Source organism: Thalassophryne amazonica, chromosome 12 (genome assembly GCF_902500255.1).
Source record: "Thalassophryne amazonica chromosome 12, fThaAma1.1, whole genome shotgun sequence".
NCBI classification, from domain to species: domain Eukaryota; kingdom Metazoa; phylum Chordata; class Actinopteri; order Batrachoidiformes; family Batrachoididae; genus Thalassophryne; species Thalassophryne amazonica.
The window spans coordinates 48,082,347-48,105,709 of NC_047114.1; the positions used below are offsets into that span (position 1 = coordinate 48,082,347).

The window sequence follows — 23,363 nt, forward strand, 5'->3', positions numbered from 1 at the left end:
ACATCAGTAACGACTCGCCAATTATCCCCTCCTTTTCTGCTTTAAACTGACTTTACAGTGATTTAAGAAGTTTTACTTTGTCATCTGATGGTTAATAATCACATTATTCCTTTGATCGCTTTGGGTGTACAGAGTCAGACTCAGACGTGCTGCTGTGGTCCCAAATGACACATGCATGTGAAGGCTGGGTGGATCAATTTTTAGAGTGGGGCGTTCACTCTGCGACACCCGATATGGATTCTGGATCAAGTTTCACTTTATATAGGCTTTGAAGGATTACGTCAAAACTACGTCATGGATTCTCACCAAATTTTCACCACAGACACATATTGGGCCAAGGAAGACTCCATTCAATTTTGGAGGTGATCTGGATTTGGATCCAGATTCTGGATAAAGATTTCACGTAGAAGACTCCACTGCATTTTGGAGGTGATCTGGATTCTGGATCAAGATTCCACTTTATATACACTTTGAAGGATTACATCAAACATAACTCATGGATTCTCACCAAATTTGCACCACAGATAGATATGAGGCCATGGAAGACTCCACTGAATTTTGGAGGTGATCTGAATTCTGGATCAAGATTTCACTTTATATAGGCTTTGAAAGATTACGTCAAAACTATTTCATGGCTTCTCACCAAATTTACACCACAGATAGATTTTAGGGCATGGAAGACTCCACTGCATTTTGGAGGTGATCCTGATCCGGATTGGCGGACCTCAGAAATCTCTGCTTGCTCTTGTAATTGTTATTATCAGTATTATTATTGTTACTATCACACAATTATTTAGGAAACAGTTCAGGGCCACGCATGCCCCATTCTACTTGACTTGAGTGGGTGGTGAAGAAAATGTCCTTCTTGTGGTAGTCAAGAAGGACATTTTCAAAACTTTTGCTGAATCAGCATACAGATCCATAATGGATTCACTGTGTCTATCTTGAGCAACAACAGCAAGACCAGCCACTCCACCATGACACTGTAACTAGTGTTGCAACATACAAACATTGCACTGTGCACAATTTCTCCAGTCACACCTACAATAGCCTATAACACTTTCAGAGGTGTCTTGGTGGCTTCCCTCACCAGTCTCTTTCTTGCATGGTCACGCAGTTTTTGAGAAGTGCCTATATGAACAGGAGCAGGAGTCGCTGTGCAGTTGACGTCAGTAAACCTCAGTCCCCAATGGCAACAGACCCTCTAGTGATAGATGCTAGAGCCCATGGATTTTAGACTCTTGGTTACAATGCCTGCCTCCTGTATGGGATACCATGTGTTCACTTCCCCAGGGGGCAACACAATGCAGTGGTTAAGCCTACTCCAGACAGATTTACCTTTGAGTGCAACACTTTTTATGTTTCTTGATGATTGATGTAAATGAAGTCAAAGCCATATTCGTGACCTGGCAGTGTTCATGCATTCATCCCTTGACTTGCTGAAAGAAAACTGGCTATAAAAGTGATCATTTGCATTAAAAATAATTCTTAGTCACTTTGTCCAATTACTTATGGCTTCAAAAAACTGTCAGCTTGTGTATAAAAATGATTGTAATTCTGAAATGGTTAATGTGATATTTTCATTAACCCCACTGGATTAAAGCTTTAAGTCAACAATACACAGTAAAATCACCAAAAGACAATGTACATATGGTCCTACTCTGGTCAGAGTGGGACCATATGTACACTGACATAAAAGCAAGTGGCCTCTGTGTAGGTGTATGCATGTGTGTGTATATATGGCTTTGATCATGGAGAAATTGGCGAGCGCTGACATCTGCTGTTTGGTATGCTTATGTATTTTGGGTCAATCGCACACCCAGGCTATGTGTCGATGCAAAATTATAAAAATGATTTCACTGTCCAGATAGTTATGGATATGACTGTAGCTCAAAAATTAATGCACAGAGAAACTGACTTTGATGTTCACCTTTGATCTTGACCTTATATGTTAGACAACATAGGATCATTAAATTGCTGCATATTGAAAATCAAGCTCAGAGGTCATTTAGTTAAAGAGTTGGAGCATGCACAGTTGGACGACAGCAGTTGCACTATTGTGCACTCCTGTAATGGTACATCAACGGGCTGCATAACAGTTTTATATCACTTTGGTTCCAAAATACAATTACCAACATTTGCACAAACATACTGATCATTGAGGTTTGAGGAGCAAACAAAACTAAAACTAAAAACTAAAATCCACTGTCTGTCTCTGGTTGAATTTGTGATCATGCAGATAAAGATGTTATTGTCCAAAGACCAGAAAAAGAGAGAGGCTTTATTTGATTAAATATTTTTTTGGCATATTTCCCTGTAATAGGCAGAGCTGTTGCATAGGTATGGAGCAGTTCCTGCAATTAAACAAAACACCAGTGTTTACCGTAATCACATGAACCAAAGTAGCTGATCAGCTATGCACATATGGCCTGAGTTTGTTATCAATGAAATGTGAAAAAAAACAACAACTCTTACAATACTGTCTCTCCTACAGGTTCTCAATTGATCCTCAGTCAGACCCAGAAGCTTTGTTTCGTATCACCCCAGACAGCGGCCTCATCACTACAGCCGTGGAACTAGACCGTGAACGCGAGCATTGGCACAACATTACTGTCATCGCCACTCAGAGAGGTTAGAGGTCACTCTATCCACACCACCTCATACTCATGTCAATAAGCATCAGAGAAGCTTTTTCACTGGATTTTTCTTTTTCTTTTTTTTTATTTGAAGCTAAATCTCCTCAGTAAATCCAATATTTTGCCACTGCTGACACACTGATGGGAAAAAAAAGAGGTTTAAGTGAGTGTAAACTCTATATTGTATGGTATCTAAGAAGCAGAGTATCTACTGTGTTTTACGGTTAGCTCAGGAGCGATTGAGCCGTATGGGAAATGCCGTTTGGCATCACAGATACTTTGTTACACTGCTTCCTGTTAATCAATTGATCTGCATTGTGTGATTTATCTCTTGCCTTGACAGATCCATTCCCATAAGCGCTCTGCTGAAAACAAAGAATTAAAGTAGGAAATCAAAGACAAACCTCAACATTAAGATGCACTGTGATAGTGCAGAATAATCAACACAGATAGTCTTGTGGTTTCCATCTACGGCTGCACAACAAAAAAAAATGGATTATTCACATCTTTCATAGTTGATTTGAGTGTTATTTAGCATTTAATTCTCAGGGCCTGAATTAGTAAAGGTTTGCATGTGTTAAAACATGCACAACACCATGACACAAAGAATGTGCAGGCTGATTTACTGACAGAGCGTACTTATAAGAGTGTCTTTCAAATGGGGGAGAAAAGCCCTAATAAGTTTGCTTTCAGATGTGTCCACTTGAGTGAGCAAAATTGTGGAAGTGAACATGCAAATAGGTGATGTTTGCACACACAACGCAAGTGATCAAAGTCAAAAGGAAATTTAGCAGATGCTGATACCATCTGTATTTTGAACATTTGAAACCTTGATTTTGTCATGACCAGGTGTGACATGGCACAGAAAGTGGTAGGGCACACAATGCAGACTCGCGGGCTGAAGCGTGGAGGTAAAAATAGGCTTTATCAAAAAACAGGCAATCGGGGCGACAGTACAGACAAGCAAGAGGCAGATTCGTAGTTGAGTACACAAGCAGGGGTCAGGTTCATGACGTGGCGGAGATCGAGTCAAACAAGCAAGGTCAAAAAACAAGGCAAACAGACTGTGACAAACTAGCAGGGAAGTGAGGGACTGTGAGAGCTTAAATACCAGGGGTGTAATCAGGGCGTGATGTAAAACAGGTGCAGGGAACAAGGCGTGGCTACATGAGACAGTGGAGTGACAGGTGGGCGTGTCAGAGCAAAGGCAGCAACAAGAGGAATGTGACAGTGACAGAACGAATGTTAAACAATTAGGAAATAATGATACCTAAAAAACAAATGTGAGGGAAACAGAATAAACAAATGAAAAAGCAGAAACAGAGCAGAAAATTAAAGGCTGGATCTAAACTAGATGAGAACTCAATATGTGGCCAGAGAGTACAGAAAAAGCTGAGGGACGAATGTGCTCAAGACAGAGTGACTGAATCAAAAGCAGAGACTAAGCGAGAACAGAACTTAACGTGGCAGAAGCATCACAGATAATAAAACCAAGACTAACCAATGACAAAAGAATACAAATGAAGAACACCACAGCATAATTGATAATCAGAGAAAGCAATGAATAACTAAAGGAACATAACTAGAAGAAAACACTGAAGACAAATACTAACTAAAACCAGTGACTAAAGTATAAAGCAATAAATGTAATAAACAACAACAACAAAAAAACTAAACTGGGACTAACATAACTAAAGGGACCATGAGTAAAAGAATACAAATGCATTACCATGAGAAGAACAAACTACAGTTCAGACAGAAACAAAAGACAAAACTAAATACATGGTAACCACTAATCATAAACAGAGCATAACAAGATGATAAAACACAAGACAAAGAGATAAACAGAAACCACAGACAGAATAATCAAAACCAGAAGTGTGGTAAAATGATGAAACCATGACCAGGGTGCTGAATGGGCCGAATCCTGACAGATTTTAACTTCTTGCACTTGACAGACTGCTGGTTCAGCAGCATCCTCTTACCCAGACAAAAAAAAACAACAATTCAAATGTTGGACACATAGAAAGAGTTAACAAGTTACTTTGTGCTTATTTTTTTTTATTTTTTATTTATAAGACTGGTTGTTTCCATGCACAACTAGGGATGGGTATCGATAAGATTTTATCGATATTGATACCATTATCGATTCTGCTTATCAATCCGATTCCTTATCGATTCCCTTATCGATACCTCTTGTGAATTTTTTGTGTACTAAATGTAGGCTTTACAGGTTTTCTATGTCAGCGGGTCAAAGAGCTTTTTCTTATTGTACACCCACTCTGTGAAACGGTCTTCCTGTGACCGTGAGGCACTCGGAGTCCGTGGACATTTTTAAGTCAAGACTTAAAGCCTATTTTTATTCTCTTTCCTATGAATAGTTTTTATTTTTCATCTGTTTTATTGTTTTACTTCTGTTTTAATTATGTATTTGAATTTCTTTACATTTTTATTTATTTATTTTAATTTTTTATTTTGAACTGTTCTATGTGAGACGCCTTGAGATGGCTTTTGTTGTGATTTGGCGCTTTATAAGCTGATTAAATTAAACTGAAATTGAGCAACATTTTATTGAGTTGTAAAGTAAATAAATATGAAATTGGTCACTGGATCCTTAAACTTTGGACATAATAAACTCTACATGGTGGATCCATGATCTCTGGACATAAACAGAAATAAACAAAATCTGTAGTTATTGTCAAAAGCATGTCCTTTCAGACATTATTGGCATGAATGTCTTTCCATACATCTAAGCTGAGCTCAGCTGGCTGTGCTGCACGTCAGGATGTAACTTATAAAGAATGCAGGATGTCTCATTTTGGGAGGAAAACAAAATTTTAGTCTATTGTAGTTTCGCAGCATTTGGAGCTATGCCAACGGAACGGAGGACGATTCTAATTTCTTGACTGCAACAAGACAAGAGTTCCATTTAGTGACTTTAATCCACACAAAAGTGACTCACGGTATTTTAATGGCGTTGAGAGGGGTTAAGAAACGGATTGCCCTCTCTGAAGAGCAGCGAATCAAAGAACCAACAAGCTTGTGGATCGAAGCATTGCTTCATTGGTTCACGCTTCAAGGTGGTGTTGCACTGCAGAAATGGATGATTACAGAGCCACTGCAGGGTCTGTAATCAGCGTAGAGGAATTATCATTTTCCTGACAAACACCCTCAAAAACAACGGCTGCTCTGAAGGACCGATAAGGACCTTCAGAGCAGCCCAGCATAGGGTTGGAAAAGAACCCAACCCTATGCACAACAAATGGATCATAGTACATTTTGGTGCAACTGATGAACATTACTGTCATTGATGTGTCCCAATGTGTCACACTATTAAGCACGCACACTATTCTTGGAGGATGCATGGGACAATGCACAGCTGTCTTGCATGCTGTGTGCATGGCTGTGTATCCGCACTGCATGCATAGTTGTCTTGTACATGTTCTGAGCACATTGATTTCTGTCTGTGCTCTGTGCCCACAGTTGTGTCTGTGCATTCCACTGCTAGAACATACTTTTACGTATTGCTGTCTGCATCATGTTACCACCCATCAGCAATTGTGCAATTAGTCTTAGTAAAGTAATAAAACTGCATAAACCCTAATGCTCAAACTTTGGCTTGGCCAAGCAATTTAGCACTCATTATCTGTTGCCCCCTCGACCCAGAAAAGCCATTGAAGATGAGTGAGTGAGTATCTGGGATCTTTGTAAATTAGGCCCTTAGTGTTCAACCTTTCAGGGTGTTTTGAGTCATTTGTTAGAGTTGATTGTATCAGTGTTGATTCAACTCTCTCCCAGTTTAATTTAATTGTCAGAAGGTGTAGTTTTAACTGTCTACCCAATATGAATTTTGCTAGTGGTGCTTTTATAGTGCTCTTTGCTTATAACCAGAAGGGTGTGGATTCAAACCTGCCATGAGAACTTTGTGTGTGATGCTCAACGACACTTATAAATCCAAACAGGGTACATTCTGCCATATCTATATTATAATAGCCAAATGGCTTCTGTTTGCGTGTGTGTGTATTGCTTTGATCACACAGAGACCAGGGAGAGCTGGCATATATATATATATATATATATATATATATATATATATATATATGTGTGTGTGTGTGTGTGTTTATTTGAAATTTGACAGTGCATAGTAATGAACGTAGTTACATGTAAATACGATGGATTATAGCAAGATGCTAATTTACATCCATAGTCCAAGTAACATAGAAACATCATGACAGAAAAACAAAACAGAATACATATACAAATATTTACAATTCAAAGTAACAATAATTGATAGATAACAAGTAGCTGACAGGTGGAAGAACCAAAAGAGTTTCATGATGGTGTTGAGGTGCAAAAGTACTGTATTAAAGTGACAAGTACAAAGTGCTTCAGTGCCTGGTTGTAATTAAACATTACAGTACTAGGTTGTATTGCACGATGCAGGGTGACATGTGCAAAAATGTAAATGTAAATGTAAATTTGATAGGACAAATATTTTTGGAGAAATGAGCAATGTTAGCTAACCAGTAAACAATGGACATTGTGCTGCAATGCACCATGGGAGTTTGAGGTTTGATGTTTTAAATGTTGTTATTGTGGTTCATGTTAGTTTAAAAGTGTTGTTAGTGTTACTGATTTATTGTTTTTGTAGTTCAGTTGGTTTAGTCAGTTTAGTTAAGTGTTATGTTGCTCTTACCATGAGTGAGCTAGGTCTCATGTTGGTACCATGAGTGAAATGTGTAGTGGTTTTAATGTCTTCCGCCACCCTATTTTTTTTATCAAATTAAAAGTGCCTGCTTACAGTAGCTGTGTGTGTGTGCGTGGAGCTTTGATCACAGACAAACTGTGGACAGCTGACTTTTGCCATGTGGTATCTATATTGTAAAGTGGTCTGTGTGTGTGTGTATCTTTCGCCACCATCTTTTTTTGTTTAATCGAAAAGGTTCCAATGAGCACAGTTGCTCATTGGGACCTTCAAAGCAGCAGAAATGTTTCTGTACCCTTCTCCAAATTTGTTCCTCAAGACAGTCCTGTCTTGCAGGTCTACAGACAATTCCTTTGACTTCATGCTTCGTTTGTGCTCTGATATGTACTGTCAACTGTGGGACCCAGGTTTGTGCCTTTCCAAATCATGTCCAATCAAATGAATTTACCTCAGGTGGACTCCAATTTAGCTGTAGAAATATCACAAGGATGTTCAGTGGAAACAAGATGCACCCGAGCTCAATTTCAAGCAAAGACTGGCAAAGACTGTGAATACTGATGTACATGTGAATTCTTAGGTGTTTTTTTTTTTTTTTTTTTTTATAAATTTGCAAAAATCTAAAAAAAAAACAAAACAAAAAAAACCCCCAGCCTTTTTCACATTGTCATTATGGGGTATTTTGTGTATAATTTTGATGTAAAAAGTGAATTTCATACATTTTGGAATAAGGCTGTAGCATAACAAAATGTGGAAAAAGTGAAATCCTGTGAATACTTCCTGGATGACTGGCACCCTGTCCACGATATATCCCATCTATTGCCCAATGGCAACTGAGATAGGCAGTGTACCCTTCTTTGGAATAAGTGGGTAAAGATAATAGATGAATGAAGAAAAAAACACACACAAAAAAAAAACGTGAAAAAAGTTATCACAAAATTAGAGATAATTTTATTACTGATAAAATATTTATTTGGGCGGAGACTCCGTGAGATTTTTCAGATGATATGAAGGAGAACATGCATATAAAACATTTATGCTGCATTTGATGTAAACTGGGAATTCAGACTTTCTGACTTACATTTTGGAATAATAAATCTCCAATATGTCTCCACACAGTTCATTTAGTCAAACCAAATAGAACTGTAACAATATCTAACACAATATCTGAAAAAGGAGACCTGTGTGAGTGTTGTCTGACCTGTCCAGCAAATATCCAGTGAAACTTTAATATGAGATACTTTTGATGTTTTATCCACAGTTCTTTCTAATGGGAGATCTGTTGGTTTGCTTGCTTTGTTTTTCCATCAGTTTTTCTAGATAATTTGGTGTGTTCAGTCACAATTGAAGGTCTACCATATTTCTTTGTCTTTAATGCTGAAACTAGCATATGTAGTGATGAAAGGAATTCTACATTTAACTTGACATAAGCGAGAATTATTTAAAAATTGCATTGAATTAAAGGAGAATTTCATTGTGTACAGTAAAGACATAATTTGGATGTGTGATGGTGCATGTGACCTTAGAAGACTGGCAACTTCATGCATATGTATGTTTTTCTATAACAGAAATGGTTTTACCAAAGTCACTTTTGACTTGGTTTATGCAAATACCCATGGCAGCATAAGCAATTAATTAAGTCCTGTATAGGCCTTGAGGTTCATTGTTGCTGGTTCCTGTCCCTGTATTCCATTTCGTGAAGCCAGTGAGAGTCTATGATTCCCTCTGGATGAGACCCCAGTCCAACGCAGGTTACTTCCCTAGCCAAGGCTGGTAGCCATTTACAGTTGGGGGACTCTGACAATGCTGATGATGTGTCTTATCCAAGGACACAGACAGGTAGCGTGACTGGGAAGCAAGCCCAGGTATACACATATTGGTAGGCCAACTCCTCATCCCAACAAAGTACCTGCTTTACACCACAGTGAGCCATCAAAAGCATTTATGCAGTTACTTTGCCAATGTCCTTGCTTAGGGGGATGAGAAAGGTTTAACTTTACTCATTTGTAAAGCATTGGGACAACTTATGTTGTGATTTGGGGCTTTAGATAGAAAGTGAAAAATTTGAATTTTGAATACAGAAATGCTTCAGTATATATTTGAAATATTCTGATTGATAACAATCAACATGGTGGCTTAGCAATTAGCACTGTTGCCTCACAGAGAATGGGTCCCAGATTCACTTCCAAAATGACCCTTTTTTTATGGAGTTTGCATGTTCTCCCCGTGTTTGCATGGGCTCCTTCTGGATGCTCCGGCTTTCAACCCACTTCCAACAGGATTCGGTGAATAGGTGGCGAGTGAGAGCGTGAATGTGTTCCAGGGTGGACCCCACCTCTGTCCCAATGAACGCTGGTATAGGCTTCAACCCTCTGTGACACTTAGTTGGAATAAGCCGGTTCAGAAAATGTCTGGATAGATGATAATAATAGTATATTTCAAGAATGGATACAAGATAGAAGTCAAGTCAAGTATGGGAGCATGCGCTTTGCTTCATCCACGACACTATGGAACCGTCTTAGGTCCTGGATACCAATGACACAGGTAGACAACCGCTCCATTCCCACTTTTGTCTGCCACAGATAGATAATGCCTAGAGAAGCACGTCACATGGCCAAATTGTTGTCGCTCGTGTTTCATCACAATGCAAGTCATACTGCTCATCTCCCTAAGTAACTGTTCGTTGGATACAAAGCCAGTCAATCAGTGCCGAAGGATCCTCCGAAGGGACCCAGTATCCAACATATATCATCATTGCCTTAGATCAATGGTTTGCATCCAAGTTTCGCAACCGTACAGTAAAACTGGAGGGACCAGGACCCTGCACAGTCAAATATAATTTAAGATTGTCCTCCTGATTAATCTGGACAAGTTGCCAATTCCCTGAACAACTTTGGCAGGAGCCAAGCTATTGTTATGATGTTTTTTTTTTCAGCCCTTAAAAAGTAAAAAAAATGGCACTATGGAAGTCTTTGTGTCATAGTGATAACTGTAGGAATGGAAAGGATATTTTGAACTGACCACGACATCCACTTCACAAAGTTATTCTTGATTTATGCACTCCGGCTTCCTGTGGCAGCAGTGCTGTTCGACCGGCGGTGGGAGCCCAGTCGGTGCCTGTTTTGAATAATGAGTTCTAGCTAATAAACAGAAGAAGTTTATTTTGACATAAAAACACAGCTGGATTCTTGCCATGACCTCAAAGCGGGCTGGCTTACCCAGTGGCTTGTTTTCTGCTTTTCAGGAACAGGAAGCAGTTGCTGTCACCCATGACACAGTGTTACTGTGCTGTGTGTGACAACACGGTGTGGGAGTGTTTGTGAGGGTCTATGTGACTGTCACAACAAGTATGGACCATTAAATTAAAAAATATAGTGAAGATACACATTAGTGTAGGCTGTACAAAACAAACTAAAATGTTCTGAATCGTGTCCGACACAGAGGGTAACCCTACCATATCTGGTTGTATTAACCTCATGTTGCTCTGCACTGAAAAATGTGAAACACAGTGCACTTCATTCAAAGTACTTATTTACATTGGTCTAATGGAAAATTGTGGTTTCCAGTTTAAATCTGCTGGATTCACTTTACAAAATCATAAATATACATTGTGAGAAACTAAAAAATTAGCTGTAAAAAATTACATCAATTTTTTTATGTTGATCAAAAGTATAATTTTTTTCAGTGTTGAATGCCTTGTGGGAGACCCTCTCTCAGTCTGTTTAAAGTTTGTCTTTGTGTAACTTCATGCCGACTCAATGCTCTCTGCAGTATTTCTGTGCTCGTGCTGTATTTTATAGCAACCCACAAAGACATGCATGCACATAATACGAGGGCTGTGATAAAAGTATCTGACCTTATTATTTTTTTCAAAAACCATATGGATTTGAATCATGTGTGATTACATCAGACATGCTTGAACCCTCGTTGGCATGTGAGAGTTTTTTCACGCCTGTCGGTTATGTCATTCGCCTGTGGGCAGTCTTTGAGTGAGGAGTGGCCCACCCTCTCGTCGATTTTTTTCATTGTTTCGGAATGTCTCAGAGACTGCTGCTTTGTTTGATAAAAATTTTTTCAAAAACTGTAAGGCACAACTGAGTGGACACCATTCGATAAATTCAGCTGGTTTTCAGTGAAAATTTTAACGGCTGATGAGAGATTTTGGTGTGTAAGTGTCGCTTTAAGGACGGCCCACGGCGCCTGACGGTGATCTGCGCTCCAAGGCGGCATCATCTCGCTGTTTCAAGCTGAAAACCTCCACATTTCAGGCTCTGTTTACCCAGTAAGTCGTCAGAGAACAGAGAACTTTCAAAAGAGCTCGGGATCAGCAGTTTATTCGGACATTCCACTGTTAAAGGAGATTTTGTTATGAAAGAACGTGCGGGCAGAGTCGCATGTCGGGCCGGACCCGACCGCGGGGGGTCGCGACAGGAAAAACCCCTCTTTGGAAACCTTAACGGACAAGTTGGAACATGCCCAGCTGTTAAACAATTTCTCAGATACTCACTTGCTGAAAGCCATCAAAAGCCGCCTGAATTTTACAAATGGTTTTCAACACGGAGGTGTTTTTCATGTCGCAGCGCAGACGGATTTGCCACGTCGTCACGGATCCGACTTGGCAAATTCGTCCGAACGTTCTTTCATTACAAAATCTCCTTTAACAGTGGAATGTCCGGGTAAACTCCTGATGCCAGCTTCTTCTGAAACTTCTCTGTTCTCTGACGACGACCTGGGTGAACAGAGCCTTAAATTAGGATGTTTTCAGCTCGAAACAGCCAGACGGACGCCGATCCGCTTTGTGGGCTGTCCTTAAAGCGAAAGAAACTCCACAATCTCTCATCAGCCGTTAAACTTTTCACTGAAAACCAGCTGAATTTCTCGAATAGTGTCCACTTGGATATCCCTCACAGTTCCTGAAAAAATTTTGATAAAGCAACGCGCGCCGTCTCCAGCGGCTTCTCAGACAAAGAGATTCCGACGGGCGGGGTGGAGCACTCCTCACTCAAGGCCTGCCCACAGGCGAATATATATATATATATGTGTATACTCAACAAAAATATAAACGCAACACTTTTGGTTTTGCTCCCATTTTGTATGAGATGAACTCAAAGATCTAAAACTTTTTCCACATACACAATATCACCGTTTCCCTCAAATATTGTTCACAAACCAGTCGAAATCTGTGATAGTGAGCACTTCTCCTTTGCTGAGATAATCCATCCCACCTCACAGGTGTGCCATATCAAGATGCTGATTAGACACCATGATTAGTGCACAGGTGTGCCTTAGACTGCCCACAATAAAAGGCCACTCTGAAAGGTGCAGTTTTGTTTTATTGGGGGGGGGATACCAGTCAGTATCTGGTGGGACCACCATTTGCCTCATGCAGTGCAACACATCTCCTTTGCATCATCCGTGAAGAGAACACCTCTCCAACGTGCCAAACACCAGCGAATGTGAGCATTTGCTCACTCAAGTCGGTTACGACGACGAACTGGAGTCAGGTCGAGACCCCGATGAGGACGACGAGCATGCAGATGAGCTTCCCTGAGACGGTTTCTGACAGTTTGTGCAGAAATTCTTTGGTTATGCAAACCGATTGTTTCAGCAGCTGTCCGAGTGGCTGGTCTCAGATGATCTTGGAGGTGAACATGCTGGATGTGGAGGTCCTGGGCTGGTGTGGTTACACGTGGTCTGCGGTTGTGAGGCTGGTTGGATGTACTGCCAAATTCTCTGAAACGCCTTTGGAGACAGCTTATGGTAGAGAAATGAACATTCAATACACGAGCAACAGCTCTGGTTGACATTCCTGCTGTCAGCATGCCAATTGCACGCTCCCTCAAATCTTGCAACATCTGTGGCATTGTGCTGTGTGATAAAACTGCACCTTTCAGAGTGGCCTTTTATTGTGGGCAGTCTAAGGCACACCTGTGCACTAATCATGGTGTCTAATCAGCATCTTGATATGGCACACCTGTGAGGTGGGATGGATTATCTCAGCAAAGGAGAAGTGCTCACTATCACAGATTTCGACTGGTTTGTGAACAATATTTGAGGGAAACGGTGATATTGTGTATGTGGAAAAAGTTTTAGATCTTTGAGTTCATCTCATACAAAATGGGAGCAAAACCAAAAGTGTTGCGTTTATATTTTTGTTGAGTGTATATATATATATAAAATGCAATGCTACATGCTTTCAACCCTGCGGCTTAAAAACCAAAATACGAGGGCTGTCAATAAAGTAACGGTCCTTTTTATTTTTTTCAAAAACTATATGGATTGCATTCATATGTTTTTACGTCAGACATGCTTGAACCCTCGTGCGCATGCGTGAGTTTTTCCACGCCTGTCGGTGACGTCATTCGCCTGTGAGCACTCCTTGTGGGAGGAGTCGTCCAGCCCCTCGTCGGAATTCCTTTGTCTGAGAAGTTGCTGAGAGACTGGCGCTTTGTTTGATCAAAATTTTTTCTAAACCTGTGAGACACATCGAAGTGGACACGGTTCGAAAAATTAAGCTGGTTTTCAGTGAAAATTTTAACGGCTGATGAGAGATTTTGAGGTGATTCTGTCGCTTTAAGGACTTCCCACAGTGCGAGACGTCGCGCAGCGCTCTCAGCTGCCGTCGTCAGCCTGTTCAAGCTGAAAACCTCCACATTTCAGGTTCTATTGATCCAGGACGTCGTGAGAGAACAGAGAAGTTTCAGAAGAAGTCGGTTTCAGCATTTTATCCGGATATTCCACTGTTAAAGGAGATTTTTTTAATGAAAGACGTGCGGACGGGTCCGCGCGTCGGGACGCAGCCGCCGCGACGCTCCGCCACAGGAAAAACACCTCTGTTGAAAGCCTTAAGGACAAGTTGGAACATGTCCTGCCTGTTAAACAATTTCTCATATACTCACTCCACTGAAAGCCATCAAAAGCCGCCTGGATTTTACAAATGGTTATCAACACGGAGGTGTTTTTCCTGTGCCGCCGCACCGCGTCGGCTGCGTCCTGACGCGCGGATCCGTCCGCACGTCTTTCATTAAAAAATCTCCTTTAACAGTGGAATATCCGGATAAAATGCTGAAACCGACTTCTTCTGAAACTTCTCTGTTCTCTCACGACGTCCTGGATCAATAGAGCCTGAAATGTGGAGGTTTTCAGCTTGAACAGGCTGACGACGGCGGCTGAGAGCGCTGAGCGACGTCTCGCACTGTGGGAAGTCCTTAAAGCGACAGAATCACCTCAAAATCTCTCATCAGCCGTTAAAATTTTCACTGAAAACCAGCTTAATTTTTCGAACCGTGTCCACTTCGATGTGTCTCACAGGTTTAGAAAAAAGTTTGATCAAACAACGCGCCAGTCTCTCAGCAACTTCTCAGACAAAGGAATTCCGACGAGGGGCTGGACGACTCCTCCCACAAGGAGTGCTCACAGGCGAATGACGTGACCGACAGGCGTGGAAAAACTCACGCATGCGCACGAGGGTTCAAGCATGTCTGACGTAAAAACATATGAATGAAATCCATATAGTTTTTGAAAAAAATAAAAAGGACCGTTAATTTATTGACAGCCCTCGTACATCCATTAATGCATTGATTGGCAGTAAATATAGTAAATATAAATTCTTACCTGATAGTTCCAGTGTGATTCATGTGAAAAAAATCATCATCCTGAGATTATCCAAAATGGTCTAAACCTGTTGTGTGGGCCGCCAGAAGAGGAGGTACTGCTGGCCCACCACCAGAGGGCGCCCTGCCTGAAGTGCGGGCTTCAGGCACGAGAGGGCGCTGCCGCCACGGACACAGCCGGGGGTGACAGCTGTCACTCATTATCTCATGACAGCTGTCACCCATCTACACTTCATCATACTACTCCATAAAACCCGGACGTCATCTCCACCTCGTTGCCGAGATATCATCGACCTGTGAAGGTAATATTCTCAGCCTTTAAACTAACTGTGTCTTAGACTGAACTCGTTTTACAGCTGTTTTCCTGCGGAGTGCCTTATCTTGGCGTAATCAGTGACGGCTTCGCTTCACACCCCAGCCAGATAAGTGTTTGAGACAGCAGCTGCACGAGTGTGTGTGAGAGGTGGAGGTTGAATCTCCACCATTGTTGTTACTGGGTGTGCACACACCCACATCTTATTGTTTCTGCTCCTCGCCAGCAGTACCAGATCCGACATTCGGAGATGGTGGCCACCTGGGGACTCGGGACTTGGCGGCTCCAGTATTCTCCGGGTTCGGTGGCGGAGGAAATCATGTGGTTCCGGTTCTTCTCAGGACAGACATCTTCTATCCTCGAGCCTGCCCACACATCACCTTTGTGGATTGACTGTTTGCAAAATTCTGTATTCCTCTGTATTGTGGTTGTGCTCATTCACAACAGTAAAGTGTTCATATTCGACTCTTTCATTGTCCGTTCATTTACGCCCCCTGTTGTGAGTCCGTGTCACTACACTTTCCCAACAGGATATCTCGGCCAGCGTCATGGATCCCGAGGGGCGTCACCCATCTGTTGAACAGCCAGTGGAAGAGCAGGGTGCACGGGCGTCTGCAGGAGGCGTGATTGGTGAGTTGCAGCAAATCCTCACCGCCTTTACCGCTTGGTTGGATCTGATGACCGAGCAAAACGTCATCCTTAATCGCAGGATGGAGGCTCTCACTGCACAGGTGGAAGCGCGCGCTCAGGGCGCTGCTGCAGCTCCTCCTCCTGCTGACCCGATGCAGAATATAGACGTTCCACTGGTCATTCAACGACCCCCCCCCACCATCCCCTGAAGCATACATAAGTCCCCCAGAGCCGTACGGAGGTTGTGTGGAGACGTGCGCGGACTTTCTTATGCAGTGTTCGCTCGTCTTTGCACAACGTCCCGTAATGTACGCGTCTGACGCCAGTAAGGTGGCTTATGTAATTAACTTGCTTTGTGGTGAGGCACGCGTTTGGGCTACGGCGCTTTGGGAGCAAAATTCACGGCTCCTTTAACACTTATACTGGGTTTGTGAGGGAGTTCAAAACGATTTTTGATCACCCTAATAGAGGAGAGACTGCTTCAACTGTGCTGCTGTCTATGAGACAGGGGCGCCGGAGCACAGTCGAATATGCAGTCGACTTCCGCATCGCGGCTGCGAGGTCCGGCTGGAATAACGTTGCGCTCAGCGCCGCCTTCATAAACGGACTGTCGTCGGGCCTGAAGGAGCACCTGGTAGCTAAGGAAGAACCGCTGGATTTAGATGGGCTTATTGATCTCGTTATATGGTTAGACAATTGGTTGGAGGAACGCCGTCGGGAGCGAGACGAAGGACGTGGCCGGGCACGTGCCGTCCCTCTCCCTTCCGGGTCCACAGCCTCAGCGCTCCGTGTGGCTACAGCTCCCCCTGCTGACGAAGCTATGGGCACGAGCAGGGCCACATTTAGACCACCTAACAGACAGAGGAGGCTGGCCCGCGGGGAGTGCTTTGTCTGCAGCTCGAGTGAGCATCAGTTAAGAGACTGCCCCAATCAGTTAAACACCAACGCCCGCCCTTAGAAACTGGGCTTAGGGTGGGCCAAGACATTCACGTGGGACACACACATATTTCCACACGACTCCCAGTTACAATCCTGAGCGGGGATTTAACCCTTCAAGCCCCAGCACTGGTGGACACGGGGTCAGAAGGGAATCTGCTAGACAGCAGATGGGCTAGGGAGGTAGGGCTCCCTCTGGTGGTGCTCCCTTCGCCATTGCAGGTGCGGGCACTAGATGGCACCCTTCTCCCTTTAATCATGCACAAGACACAACCTGTAACTCTGGTGGTGTCTGGAAATCATCGGGAGGAGATCGAGTTTTTTGTGACTCCTTCTACCTCCCGAGTGATTTTGGGCTTCCCGTGGATGTTGAAACACAATCCCCGGATTGATTGGCCGTCTGGGGTGGTGGTTCAGTGGAGCAAAACCTGCCATCGGATGTGTTTAGGTTCCTCGGTTCCTCCTGGTTTACAGGCTAAAGAGGAGGTCAAAGTCCCTCCCAATCTGACGGCGGTGCCGGTTGAGTACCACGATCTTGCTGACGTCTTCAGCAAGGATCTGGCACTCACCCTTCCCCCGCACCGTCCATACGATTGTGCCATTGATTTGATTCCAGGCGTGGAGTTCCCATCCAGCAGGCTGTACAACCTCTCACGACCTGAGTACGAATCAATGGAGACCTACATCCAGGACTCATTAGCTGCCGGGCTGATCCGGAATTCCACCTCCCCGATGGGTGCAGGTTTCTTTTTTGTGGGCAAGAAAGATGGCGGACTCCATCCATGCATTGATTACAGGGGGCTGAATGAGATTACGGTTCGCAATCGATACCCGTTGCCCTTGTTAGATTCCGTGTTCACCCCCCTGCATGGAGCCAAAATCTTGACCAAGTTGGATCTTAGAAATGCATACCACCTGGTTCGGATCCGGAAGGGAGACGAGTGGAAGACGGCATTTAACACAACATTAGGTCATTTTGAGTACCTGGTCATGCCGTGGGGCCTCACTAACGCCCCCGTGACGTTCCAAGCTTTGGTTAATGACGTCTTGCGGGACCTCCTGCACCGATTCGTCTTCGTATATCTGGACGATATACTCATCTTTTCTCCGGACCCTGAGACTCATGTCCAACATGTACGTCAGGTCCTGCAGCAGTTGTTGGAGAACCGGCTGTTTGTGAAGGGCGAGAAGTGCGAGTTCCACTGTACTTCTTTGTCCTTCCTGGGGTTTATCATCTCCTCCAACTCCGTCGCCCCTGATCTGGCCAAGGTTGCAGCGGTGAGAGATTGGCCCCAACCAACAAGCCGTAGGAAGCTGCAACAGTTCCTCGGCTTTGCAAATTTCTACAGGAGGTTCATTAAGGGCTACAGTCAAGTAGTTAGCCCCCTGACAGCCCTGACCTCTCCAAAAGTCCCCTTCACCTGGTCGGATCGGTGCGAAGCCACGTTCAAGGAGCTGAAACGACGGTTCTCGACTGCACCAGTTCTGGTGCAGCCCGACCCTAGCCGCCAGTTTGTGGTTGAAGTGGACGCCTCTGACTCAGGGATAGGAGCCGTGCTATCCCAGAGTGGAGAGACCGATAAGGTTTTTCACCCGTGTGCCTACTTTTCTCGCAGGTTGACCCCGGCTGAACGGAACTATGATGTCGGCAACCGAGAACTCCTAGCGGTGAAAGAGGCTCTTGAGGAGTGGAGACACCTGTTGGAGGGAGCGTCTGTGCCGTTCACGGTTTTCACTGACCATCGGAACCTGGAGTATATCACGACCGCCAAGCGGCTGAACCCCAGGCAAGCCCGCTGGTCACTGTTCTTCGGACGTTTTGACTTCCGGATCACCTATCGCCCCGGGAACAAGAACCAGAGATCGGATGCCTTGTCCCGGGTACACGAAGACGAAGTCAAAACTGAGCTGTCAGATCCACCGGAGCCCATCATTCTGGAGTCCACTATCGTGGCCACCCTCACCTGGGACATGGAGAAGACCATCCGGGAGGCCCTGGCACGGAGCCCGGATCCCGGAACTGGGCCGAGGAACCGACTTTACGTTCCACCAGAGGCCAGAGCTGCAGTATTGGATTTCTGTCACGGTTCGAAGCTCTCCTGTCATCCGGGGGTGCGAAGGACCGTGGCAGTTGTCCGGCAGCGCTTCTGGTGGGCGTCTATGGAGGCCGACGTCCGGGAGTATATCCAGGCCTGCACCACCTGTGCCAGGGGCAAGGCAGACCACAAAAGGTCCCAAGGACTTCTCCAGCCGCTTCCTGTGCCTCATCGCCCCTGGTCCCATATCAGCCTGGATTTCGTCACGGGCCTCCCGCCGTCCCAGGGCAACACCACCATCCTCACGATAGTGGACCGATTCTCCAAGGCGGACCACTTCGTGGCCCTCTCGAAGCTCCCAACGGCCCAGGAGACAGCCGACCTCCTGGTCCACCACGTCGTCCGTCTGCATGGGATACCAACTGACGTAGTCTCGGATCGTGGTCCCCAGTTTTCCTCTCAAGTCTGGAGGAGTTTCTGCAGAGAACTGGGGGCCACCGTGAGCCTCTCGTCCGGGTACCACCCACAGACGAACGGACAGGCAGAACGGGCCAACCAAGAGTTGGAACAAACCCTCCGCTGTGTGACATCCGCGCACCCGACGGCCTGGAGTAACCATCTGGCCTGGATCGAGTATGCACATAACAGCCAGGTGTCTTCTGCCACCAGCCTCTCCCCATTTGAGGTGTGTCTAGGGTACCAGCCCCCATTGTTTCCCGTGGTGGAGGGAGAGGTCGGTGTGCCCTCGGTCCAGGCCCACCTGCGGAGGTGCCGTCGGGTGTGGCGCACCGCCCGTTCTGCCTTGTTGAAGGCCCGGACGAGGGCTAAGACCCATGCAGACCGCCGGCGGTCCCCGGCCCCTGCATACCAGCCCGGGCAGGAGGTGTGGTTATCAACGAAGGACATCCCCCTCCAAGTGGACTCCCCTAAGTTGAAGGACAGGTACATCAGACCATTCAAAATCCTCAAGATCCTCAGCCCTGCCGCAGTGAAGCTCCAACTCCCAGCTTCACTGTGGATCCATCCTGTTTTCCATGTGTCCAGACTGAAACCACACCACACCTCAACCCTCTGTGCTCCCGGTCCGGCGCCGCCTCCTGCCCGGATCATTGACGGGGAGCCGGCTTGGACAGTGCGCCGGCTCCTGGACGTCCGTCGTATGGGCCGGGGGTTCCAGTATTTGGTGGACTGGGAGGGGTATGGACCCGAAGAACGCTCCTGGGTGAAGAGGAGCTTCATCCTGGACCCGGCCCTCCTGGCCGATTTCTACCGCCGTCACCCGGATAAACCTGGTCGGGCTCCAGGAGGCGCCCGTTGAGGGGGGGTCCTGTTGTGTGGGCCGCCAGAAGAGGAGGTACTGCTGGCCCACCACCAGAGGGCGCCCTGCCTGAAGTGCGAGCTTCAGGCACGAGAGGGCGTTGCCGCCACGGACACAGCCGGGGGTGACAGCTGTCACTCATTATCTCATGACAGCTGTCACCCATCTACACTTCATCATAATACTCCATAAAACCCGGACGTCATCTCCACCTCATTGCCGAGATATCATCGACCTGTGAAGGTAATATTCTCAGCCTTTAAACTAACTGTGTCTTAGACTGATCTCGTTTTACAGCTGTTTTCCTGTGGAGTGCCTTATCTGGGAGATTGGCGTAATCAGCGACGGCTTCGCTTCACACCCCAGCCAGATAAGTGTTTGAGACAGGAGCTGCACGAGTGTGTGTGAGAGGTGGAGGTGGAATCTCCACCATTGTTGTTACTGGGTGTGCACACACCCACTTCTTATTGTTTGTGCTCCTCGCCAGCAGTACCAGATCCGACATTCAGAGACGGTGGCCACCTGGGGACTCGGGACTTGGCGACTCCAGTATTCTCCGGGTTCTGTGTCGCAGGAAATCGTGTGGTTCCGGTTCTTCTCAGGACAGACGTCTTCTATCCTCGAGCCTGCCCACACGTCACCTTTGTGGATTGACTGTTTGCAAAATTCTGTATTCCTCTGTATTGTGGTTATGCTCATTCACAACAGTAAAGTGTTCATATTCGACTCTTTCATTGTCCGTTCATTTACGCCCCCTGTTGTGGGTCCGTGTCACTACACTTTCCCAACAAAATCGTGAATATACTGTCAACCACAAAGAAATAAAATAAAAATAATGTTAAAATGAGTCTGTTTTGTTTATGTGTCGAGCAGACGTCTTCTTCTTCTTCTTCTTTCGGATCCATTGGCCGACACCACCAGCTTAAGGTGCATTTACCGCCACCTACCGGGCTGGTGACTGATCGCTGCGATTTTACAAAACCTTAACTCCTGGCAGCCATAGTCATTTGTTTAGATGCGATGAAGTAATCCATTGTCCTTTAGATATTTAAATAATTCTTTTTGCACGATGTGTAATGGGTTTTGCAGCAGATTTCCAAGGGACATTGGACAGAAACACTGTAACGTCCAAAGTGAACCTTAACTACACTACCCACAATGCTCCCTGCATTGACCAGCCAGTCACGTTTTGTGCTTAATCATGATGTCATCAGCAAGCGACAGCCACACTGCCATAAATACACACAACAGACAGAGTAAAATGTTTGATTTTAGGGTTTACAAATGTATTTGACCGTTAAACTTTGTTCACTTTACCAACAAATAAAATGTTATCGGACTGAAAGTTATCTGAACTAAATTTATCAGAAGATCATTGGTCCAATGATGGTTTTAAAACTTATCTGAAAAGCTAATCAGCTAGCAAAAAGATTAGCTTTGATAATTATCTGCTATTGGATTAGCTGAACTGTGCCCACCACTGGCTATTGGACGTTAACATGCACGCTGACATCTGTGAAATGTCCTGTAAGTTACTCCAGAGGTGCTATCAGGTTACAACAACAGCGTTTTCAGTTTTAGAAGTGTTTCTCGCTAGCTTTTACATAAAATATGACAAAGGTTATATGTACACATAAACAAAATGTGCAGCTAGCTACCAGCCTGTGATATCACCACGCTCACGTCCGCAAAATGTCTTGTAAATCACTTCAGAGGTGATTTACAAGAATCACTGCCATTTTTTACTGGAGGCCATCAAATATGGTCTTGTAAATCACTGCAGAGGTGATTTACAAGACCATATTTGATGGCCTCCGGTAAAAAATGGCAGTGATTCCTAAATTTTGTTTGAGGCTTGATGTTTTACAGTTTAAAACTTAGCTTTATTATAAATAACTATTAATTTAACCAACAACCAATTAAAGTACAGCACATTGTCTTCACCCATATTGGCAGTCTTCATGTCGCATCACTCAACATCTGCGTGAAATCTACTTCTCATATTTTGGCCCCGTCTATCTGGCAGTGTAGCAATCATTTGTCTGTTCTCACTGTAAAATGCTCAATTAAAGAAAGACTCCAGAAGGCAAAGACAAGTCGACATAGTAATGACCAGTGTTGTATAGTAACAAAGTAAAAATACTTCACTACTGTACTTAAGTATGTTTTGGGAGACTTTGTACTTTACTTGAGTTTTTTAATTCAGCTTACTTTCACTTTTACTTCACTACATTTCCGACCTTAATTGCATACTTCTACTCCGATACATTTTCTATGCGCCATGCCGTAACTGAATGGAAAGCAAGGGTAAACATACTGCAAGGTAATGAGCGAATGAATTTTTATTTTTTTATTTAACCAGGAATAATCCCATTGCGATTCAGAATCTCTATTGCAAGGGGATCATGGCCAAGAGAGCAGCACAGGATTTCAACATAAAGATTCACATAAACATACAAACAGCTAAAACAGTTTGGCAAATCACCAAACTGACACCATGAATGACACCTAGGACGGTGCATAAATCAGTGACTTGTGAGAGTGAGACAGGAACACCATGCACAGAACATAGATACATACATGACATGCAAGTTGACAAACAGGGAAGCAGAGCAGAAATAGAATCAAATACAGCGTCTGTCCCAGGGCCATAACTGCCCTGAACTCAAACATGTACTGATCACACACTACATCCCTTGTGCAATAATGACTGAACAGCGCAATATATTTATATACTTAACACCTAAATACATCCTTGTCATTTGATTGGTGGTTTGTATGTCACATGATATGGATCATTCGTGCAATTTATCATTGTGTTCCATTTACTGTGCAATTTTGGTTCTATTTAGTGCGCAATTTTGGTACTGTACGTTTTGTGCTATTGCACGCCACGCTCACACTAGCAGCGATGGCGCTTAGCTTAAAAACAAACATGGCGGTGTTTGTTCTGGTGACAGGCAACAATTAAACAACCTTGTTGATGGCCCAGTACGCTGTAAACTGTCTGGAGGCATTTGCAGTATTTGGTGGGACATCTCTAACTGAAATAGAAACACTGTCGGATGAAGAGCTCGACAAATTTCTGTTGCTTTTTTGTTTGTTTTTTTGCTGGACTGCAGAAAGCAAACGGCAGTCTGTATACAAAGAAGTCAATGCGCGGCATCAGCTGCGGACTA

The 23,363-nt window shown here is 44.3% G+C and overlaps 1 protein-coding gene across 1 annotated transcript in view; it reads left to right on the forward strand.

Annotated features, from left to right (window-relative positions):
* LOC117521240 overlaps positions 1-23,363 on the forward strand; it is a 569,076-nt gene that overhangs the window by 473,344 nt on the left and 72,369 nt on the right. The window contains exons 7-8 of the mRNA XM_034182574.1: positions 2,495-2,631; positions 2,731-2,743. Of these exons, the coding sequence (XP_034038465.1) occupies positions 2,495-2,631; positions 2,731-2,743 (150 nt within the window). The remainder of the gene's footprint in view (positions 1-2,494; positions 2,632-2,730; positions 2,744-23,363) is intronic.